General features: G+C 37.7%; 3 protein-coding genes across 3 annotated transcripts in view; 2 read left to right on the top strand and 1 right to left on the bottom strand.

Moving 5' to 3' along the window:
• The window catches only part of atp6v0cb (ATPase H+ transporting V0 subunit cb), a 10,102-nt gene extending 8,518 nt beyond the window's left edge, over positions 1–1,584 (top strand). The window contains exon 3 of the mRNA XM_015032670.1: positions 384–1,584. Coding sequence (XP_014888156.1) covers positions 384–588 — 205 coding nt within the window. The 3' untranslated portion in view covers positions 589–1,584. The remainder of the gene's footprint in view (positions 1–383) is intronic.
• A 16-nt stretch (positions 1,585–1,600) lies between these two features.
• nubp2 (nucleotide binding protein 2 (MinD homolog, E. coli)) lies at positions 1,601–5,192 on the bottom strand. Its single transcript, XM_015032669.1, has 7 exons — positions 5,086–5,192; positions 4,608–4,723; positions 3,960–4,158; positions 3,287–3,441; positions 3,002–3,112; positions 2,805–2,874; positions 1,601–1,916 (listed from the first exon to the last, which is right to left on the bottom strand). Exons 1-7 carry the CDS (start codon positions 5,099–5,101, stop codon positions 1,777–1,779), a joined length of 807 nt encoding a protein of 268 aa, XP_014888155.1. The 5' UTR covers positions 5,102–5,192; the 3' UTR covers positions 1,601–1,776.
• Positions 5,193–6,240: 1,048 nt separating this feature from the next.
• The window catches only part of spsb3b (splA/ryanodine receptor domain and SOCS box containing 3b), a 14,003-nt gene continuing 11,915 nt past the window's right edge, over positions 6,241–8,328 (top strand). The window contains exon 1 of the mRNA XM_015032668.1: positions 6,241–6,868. Within this exon, the coding sequence (XP_014888154.1) occupies positions 6,828–6,868 (41 nt within the window). The 5' untranslated portion in view covers positions 6,241–6,827. The remainder of the gene's footprint in view (positions 6,869–8,328) is intronic.

Here is an 8,328-nt window from a genome sequence, read left to right as displayed (position 1 = left end):
CAAAATATTCTCAGAACATTTCGAAATTTTTTTTTTTTTTTTTAAATGGTTAATTTCTCATTATTACGACTATTCTTGTAGTTTGACTTTATTCTTGTACGACTTCTCGAAATACGACTAATAAAAAAGATGAATTTCTCATAATCACGACTTTATATTCTTGTACAAAATCTCGTAATGCTATGGCTTCTCATATTTCAACTTTATTCCTTCAATTTTACTTTTTCATTTTTATATACTAAATATTCTGTCAGATGTTTACTATTAAACGATTGTTTTTTTTCTGTACTCCACTGGTCCAACTGCTTCTTTAATCTCTGTATAAAACCTTCTGCGGTCGATTTGTTTTAGTTACCGTTTCTGCCGGTTGTTTGTGTGCGCAGGAGTTTCTGCCACCTGGCCGCCGGGCTGAGCGTGGGCCTGAGCGGCTTGGCGGCGGGCTTCGCCATCGGCATCGTGGGCGACGCCGGCGTGCGGGGAACAGCCCAGCAGCCCCGGCTTTTCGTGGGCATGATCCTCATCCTGATTTTCGCCGAGGTCCTGGGTCTGTACGGGCTCATCGTCGCCCTCATCCTCTCCACGAAGTAACACGAAGCCGCTGCGTCGGTCCTTTAAAAGTTGCTGCTGGAGGGGAAAAAAGTGTAAAAAAAGAAAATAGAGAAAATATGGGGGAAATGAAATGCAGGCTCCATAAATATGGTCTTTTCTCAACAATGTGTACAGTCGTGCCGATTTGATAGTCAACTTGTAAATGCGCAATGTAGTGATTTGTCTGTCTTGTGTGTGTGCGTGTGTTTAAAGAAAAAAAAAATAGAAATCGTCAGACTCGTTTTCTCCCTCCACTTTCTTCAGAGGCGGCTCTGCTTTTCCCCACATCGACCTGGGAGCTGTAATAAATATTAAAGTAATAATCATGAGGATCTGTTTGTAAAAACATGTATGGACTTGAGATTTTTGTTCTGCTGATTTTTATTTATAATGATGTGTTCATTGAACTGTTGAGATGCAGCAAAACTCTAATTGTCCAAGATATTATACATATATAAATACATAAATCTCACTAGATTTAATGCACTGTGGGTTAATCGTGATAAGTGGTTGGATTTCCTCCTTTTTTTTTTTTGATTCAGATTGCCTTTAGTCTGTCGCTGGTGGCGTGTAGCTTTATGAACTTTTCTGTTTGTTTTTTAAGCGTCAGTGTTTTTTCCTCGTAGTGCTGCTGCTGTTTGCATTAAAGATGTCGGGTCTCGCCGCTGTAATTTCCACATTCCAGCTCATTTTTCACGACTTTCTCATCTCATCTGTGGCTGTTCCTCCATTCCAGGCGTTGGAAAAAAAAAAAAAAACCCGCATGGGATTCAGTGTTTTCTTGCTCAGACTATTTTCAGATTTCATCCAGATCAAGACGTATTTAATAAAAATAAAAAATCAGACGTGATTAGCTTTAAAGTTATGCAATATATTTTTTTTTAATCTGGAGCGTATTTTCTGGAACTAGACCTGCTGTCCATCAATAATCCTGATAATCCTGTACAAACTCTGGATGTATCAGTTTCTCAATTAAAGATTCCAACTTTTGACTGACTTCCAAACACAAATGTCTTCGGTTTCTGCGTTTATCTTTCAGTTTCATTCTGACGCTTTGCTGCTTCAGCACCAAAAACAACAGGAAACAGAACTGATTTAAAGGAAAAACACCCAGATTATGTGATAGATTTATGTAAAATATACAAGAGAAATGAGTACAACAATACAAATATTTGAATTCAGAATAAATCAGTCCGTTTGGAGGCTGTTGAGTAACGTTTGAGAAATTGTGCTGATGGCGCTGAATGTGGAGCTGTCAGGAAATGACTGAGCGAAGTCTTTGCCTTCCTCTATGCTGGCGCTGAGGAGCGGATCCAACGGTACCGAACCTGAAACCACAACGTCTGTCAGAACCAGAGCACCAGAATCAAACCATCAGGAAACTTTAATTACATTTCAGAAACGTTTAAGTTCCACTGATGGCATCATTACCAACCTGCAGAAATGAAACTAATCTACTGATCAGTGTAATTTCATTTTGTTTACAGCTGAGGTCCAAATTAAATTACAAACTCTAAATACCTTGAACAAAAACAGAATCTCCAAGGAGTTTGATCCGTATATTTTACTGACGTAACATGAACATTTAAAGAATTACCAAATTATTGGTAAAACCCGTCCGTTCTACACTCTGCTTCGTACAAAATGTCTGGATGAATGAGAAACGGTTGGTTGATGGAGGATTGTCTTTTTCAACAAAGCAACCAGCGATAAATCCAGCAACTTGAAAAGAAAAGAAAAAACCTGGAAATAAATACTTTTTTTTTCTTTTCAAAAAACCAGCAAGAAATAAATGTCTTTTTTGTGGGAGGAATCGGGAGGACGGCAAAAAGAACTAGGGACTTTTTCTTATGAAAAGCAACAAGTTGCACAGAAACATTAAGATGTCTCAGAGTTCATCTGCCAAAAAACCTGATTTGGGGTTTAGTTGCTCCTTGTGGTCAACATTCATGCTTGATTAGTGAATCACCACAACAATAAAATCTGATCAAACGTTGTTCTTCTGGAAACAGTAAAACTATAAATGTAATTTATCATTTCCATGGCAAAATTACGAGTTTTGTGTGGTTAATAATTCAGACCTTAACTATAAGCTTCTCGCTGCACCTGAACGTGATCAACCATTTTAACAGTATGGACTTTACACTGCAGGGTTTTTGTCGCCATCTTGTGGCTGTTAGTTGAAACTACAAGCAGCTGAATTCTATCTGACCCACCTAGAAACACGGATCCGGTCAGTTTGGCCAGTTCTTCACCGCCACCCTTTGAGAAAATGTTGCTGCATTCCTGTAGCAAAGAAGCACCATTTCATCAACACACATTCCAGCTTTTCCATATTCCAATATTTATATGACTTCATATGTAAACTAATGATCAGTCATGTAATTATGGTTTATTAACCAGGATTACTTACGGAGCAGTGAGGACAAACAAAGCCACTCATGTTTTCTACAATTCCCAGGATCCGAACTCCGGTTTTCTTACAGAAAGTGATTTCTCTCCTCACATCCCCTGTAGACACGGCCTGCAACCAAAACAGGAAGGGAAATAACATGTAAAGCATTTCCAACATTTGTTTTCATCACTGGAATCCAAACAGAAAAGAAACAGCTGCAAAGACCAGCGGAAACGATACGAAATAATGAAATTCTGGCTTTTCTTTCCACTTCATTCGTGTGAAACTCAGTTTAATCTCTACCTGAGGAGTGGTGACCAAAACGGCTCCGTCCACTTTATGCTTTTTAAGGTTTTCCAGCACAGCCAAATGCTCGTCCGACGTTCCCGGCGGCGTGTCGACCAGCAGCACGTCCAGCTCTCCCCACGCTACGTCCGACACAAACTGGCCAATCAGAGCTGGCGGAAAGAGAAACACTCAGCCCAGGAACTCAGCCGCAAATCATGACACACAACAACTTGTCCTCTCTAATTTTATCCGTCTACGATCAAACCCACCTCTCACCCTCCCAGAAATTATGCATTTTTATTCTTAATCCACTCAGAAGAAATGATTTCATTGTATGTTTACAAAGATCATATTATCTAGAGGACAAAAACACATTTCAAATAAGGTAACACACAAACTAACATATTAGAAATACTGTGCGCGTAACTAGCATTTTACTAATGGGTAAAATCTGTTAGCAACTGAAAAATTCAAAATGGTCGTCAAGAAAAATTTATTTTTGCTCTAAATTTGCCAATATTTCTCACAGATTTATTATTTTGTTGTCGAATTAAACTTTATTACACCCACAGAAAACAGATTTACTGGTAAAGTTTTCCAAGATGGTCATAATGCAAGATTTTAAGGAGAAAATGTGGACATTTCTGATTTTTAAATGTTGAAAAAGTTGTGTCTGATCGGATGGTACCGGTTTTCTTCGGGCCTCTCCACACCACGGCTTCATCCGGGTCTTCCATCAGGAAACCGATGGACATCAGAGCCAGACTCTTCTGAGCGTCTGTGTAGACTGGGACCCATCCTGAGTCGCACTGATGCACCTCCGGTCGGCCGACGCTCAGCATGCGGGGGATACTGGGCCCACAAAGGTCAACGTCAAGAATCCCAACCTGAACAACATGGAGGTTCATCAGCGCGTTAGCTTATAATAAAAACCCAGAAATAAACAATGAACTCTGAAAATTTCTAGCAAAAGTAAAGAAATCTCTGATTTTGAAAAGTGGAAAATTTTCTAGAAAAAAAAATCTGAAATTTCCAAGATTTTCTTGACATTTGCTTCAATGAATCTCACATTTTCTGAGTATTTTTCTGTAAATTTTTTGACTTTTCAAACTTAGAAAGTTTCAAGTTAAAAAAAAAAGTCAGCAATTGATCTCAAAATTTCTGAGTTTCTTTCAAGTAAATTTTGGACATTTCAAACTTAGTAATTTCCAAGTTTTTTTCTAAAAAAAATTTTCCAGTAAATTTTGGACATTTCAAACTCTGAAGTTTCCAAGTTTTTTCTAGAAAATGTCAGAGTTTTACCAGTAGAGGAGATGGTCTGGTCTGCAGAACTCACCTTTTTGCCTGCATGCCTCAGAGCCAAAGCTAACTCTGTGGTGATGGTGCTCTTTCCAACACCTCCTTTTCCCGACAGAACCAAAACAACATGGCGAACCTGGGCCAAACTCCCCTCTAACATGAAATAAAGACACAGACATCGTCCATAATCAATGTCAACCGCGATAAACTGTATATTTAGTTATATAAAACATATCACAAGCAAGAGTTTAATAATTAATCACTGGTTAACGAACACTAGCATGAACGTAGCTAATGAATTCCCCTTTTTTCAGCAAAAACTATCAACTTTATATTAAGAAGGTAGTGAGAAGAGAAACTTTTGCAGAGTTAGCTTTAGCTAGCAGCTCAGTGAAGTCCCCATTCAGCTACATTTTAATACGTAAATATATTCAGTTATTGTGACAATAAACAAGCTGTAAGCAGAGATAAATCCTCAGTTATTGTTTATTGTCTTTCCATTGTCATTCACCTACCATTAGTCTGGTCCATACTTCAGATGATGGAGCTAAAAGACGCACACGGTCGGCAGAGAAACAACAATAACTTCCGTTGTCGTCACGCACCAATCACATGCCGCAGAAGCGCATAAGTCCCGCCTCCTTCTGCAACGTAACCGGATGTCTTTGTTACTGCGACAAGAAAATTATTATATGGTTATTTTTGTTCCTTGATGAATTTTTTGCTTGTCATTTTATTTTAATTTATTTTTGAGTGACATTAAAGCAGATAGAATGTACTTTGACTTTTAATGTTACAATTACGAGATAAAAATACGAGATCAAAAATACTTTATTGAGCCCAAAGGGAAAATAAGTAAATAAACATACAATTAAAAATCATAATTCTGACATAAAACCTCATAATTATAAGATAAATAGTTGTATTTTTGGGTGTAACAACATCAGGTGAAGTTCTAAAAGTATTCAAAATAGATATGATTTAGATATGAAGACATAGGAGCTCGTTTTATGTTTATAATTCCTTAATATTGATAATAATATTGGAAAATGTCCTGCTATAGGTACAGTAATCTGCCAGTGAAACGTTTCCATCAATATTAAGGAAATATTTATTTAAAACAAGCTTCTGTAACTTCCCGGAAAGTTAATTGTAAGTTAGTTTTGTCTTATTTAAATGTACTGATATATTTGCTCCAGAAACTAGAGCAAAATTACTTGGTAAGATTTTTTTCTTTGGTTATTTTGCTTGTTTTATTTGCCTAAAGTGCTCAGGTGAACATTCATCACTCTATTACGAGAATAAAGTTGTAGTATAATTTCATTCTCATAATTTAAGTAGTGTGGTCCTAGTACACTGTCATGTAAAAATGTCATGTTAAGCGAAAAAAAAAAATCTCCCAGTGGAAGTAGTACTCTTTAAAATCAATGTTAAGAAATGATTGACTTAAAACAAACTCCTATATCTTGCTAGAGTTACTTGGACTATCCATCCATCCATCCATTTTCTGAACACCCTTGTCCCTCAGTGGGGTCGGGAGGGGTGCTGGTGCCTATCTCCAGCTAACGTTCCGGGCGAGAGGCGGGGTACATCCTGGACAGGTCGCCAGTCTGTCGCAGGTTACTTGGACTAGAAAGTAGATAAAAAAAATCCTTGGTAAGATGTTGTGTTTTTGCAGTTTGTCTTTGATCTGCACCATATATAATTGTAGAAAAGCAAACCAAACTAAATAGTATGTAGTATGTAAATAGTATTAAATAATCTGCCAGCGGAACTAGCCTGGGTTGCTAGGCAACGGGCTGGGCTTGGCTGGCGTTGCTAGGTAACGGAGCCAGTTGAACTAGAACTTTTCCCCCAATATTAAGGAATTATTGACTTAGAACAAGCTGCTATATCTTGCTAGAGTTACTTGTAAGTTACTTTAGTCTCATTTCAGGTGTGCTAATATATTTGCAATAAAAGCTAGATAAGAAAAATAAGATTTTGTGCTTTTGGTTATTCTGCTAGTTTTCTTCAGCCTGCAGGCCTCAGGCCAGCAGCCGTCACATGGCGAGCCTTGAATCAGCTGCAGATCAGACTCAGAGGAAATCAAGAAGGAAAAGAAGGAGTCCAGTCATCTAACGGACAGTAACTCCTCCTCTGCCTGGTTCTGATCCAATAGGAGCGCGGTGGGGGTGTGGACGGGTTCTGTTTACTTCTGCCCTGCAGAAAGTGGGACAGACTGAAGGCTGCAGCTGTCACACCAACAGGGATCCACATGAGCCTCTGCAGCACAACATTCAGGGAGACCTTTGTAAGGTAGGAACAAGATCTGTATAAATGTATTTCTGAATTTGAAGCTGGTTATTTAACCAAAGAAGTTACAAATCTGGAGTTTATAGTTCAGAAACAGCAGATAATAGTTTGTTGAAGAGAATTGGAGCATGGCAGCTGATGGCATTCAATTTGAAATAGAGGAACTAAAGGAAGGAAAAACAAATGAACACGTCACACCAGGAGTGAACAAGTTTGGCTTTTCCATCATGAGAGGTGGGCAGAAAACCCACAATTATATTCAAGTAAGAGCAGCACTACTGCAACTTATGTCTACTCAAGTAAAACTCAAAAGTACCCGCCCAAAAAATTACTAAAGTAATAATAAAAAAGTATTTGGTAAAAGAACTGAGTAACTGATCAAATTATCAATCACTTATTGTTCAGAAATTGCATAACTAGGTGGACCAAAATATGAAGTTTAGTGAAATTTTTTAAATTATTTTAAGAACCTAAATGATGATAATTCAGATAAGTAACAAAAAATAGCAAAATCAGAGAACTGGAATTGCTTGATTTCATTTTAATCTTTCTATTAGTGTTTCTTACATTTGTTGGTGCGGTGGTGTTGTTGCCTTTTTGGCTGTGCAGCTTAAACATCGTCGTTCTGCGGTTTCTGAGTGGATCCGCTCCTCCACCAGACCTTCAGATGCCGGCTCGGTATTTAGGGTAAGGCCCAATTAAAGGGAGACCTGCTCCAGACTGACTAATCTAAATTAACTGCAATCGTCTCCTGCACCTGCTTGGACAGGAAGCGACCAGCTGCTGCTCAGGTCTGGCGTTAACACGGCATCAGGTCCAGGCCGCAGCGCCGCGCTGCAAAAACACAACGTCTCACACCGTTAGTTTATCTGGTTTCTACTGCAAATGTCTTAGTACGCCTGAAATAAGACAAAACTAACTTACAAGGACTTTTTCAGCAAGAAATAGGAGCTGGTTTTGAGTGAATAATTCCTTTATATTGATGAAAAATGTATTTTTTCATCCATATATTATAAATTTTCACCTATATGAGAAAAATACGACGGAGTATTAAGGCCATACTGAGAAAAAATTAAAAAAATGTAATTACAAGAATAAATCTGCATGAGAACAAAGTCATAATGTGACAATAAAGCCAAAATATTATGAGAATAAAGTCGTAATGATGTAACAATTAAGTCATAATACTAAAGTCTTTAGTGTGACTTTACTGTCGTGATATTATTTTAAAAATTTACTTAGTGTGGCTCTAATTCTCTGCCATATAAAATATTTTTGCTATAAATGAAATAATTTGCCAATGGAATTAGTATATTTTCCTTGTGTTTGCAGAATATTTTTTTTTATTTTAAACATTGTAGTCGGTGGCTGGTGCCTGTAAAATCCCTTCTCCAGGAGCAGAACTCAACACATTATCATAGTTTAAAACAATTAAAGAAATACTAAAATTATATATTATGACA

The sequence above is a fragment of the Poecilia latipinna genome, unplaced genomic scaffold (assembly GCF_001443285.1).
Source record: "Poecilia latipinna isolate Pla-1442-1.1 unplaced genomic scaffold, P_latipinna-1.0 Scaffold247, whole genome shotgun sequence".
NCBI lineage: Eukaryota > Metazoa > Chordata > Actinopteri > Cyprinodontiformes > Poeciliidae > Poecilia > Poecilia latipinna.
This window is presented reverse-complemented; position numbering and strand designations above follow the sequence as displayed.

Coding starts and splice junctions, on each gene's coding strand:
- nubp2 (XM_015032669.1), bottom strand. Junction 4,159..4,607: donor TGAGGCATGCAGGCAAAAAG/GTGAGTTCTGCA, acceptor CATGTTGTTCAG/GTTGGGATTCTTGACGTTGA. Junction 3,442..3,959: donor GAGAGGCCCGAAGAAAACCG/GTACCATCCGAT, acceptor TCTTTCCGCCAG/CTCTGATTGGCCAGTTTGTG.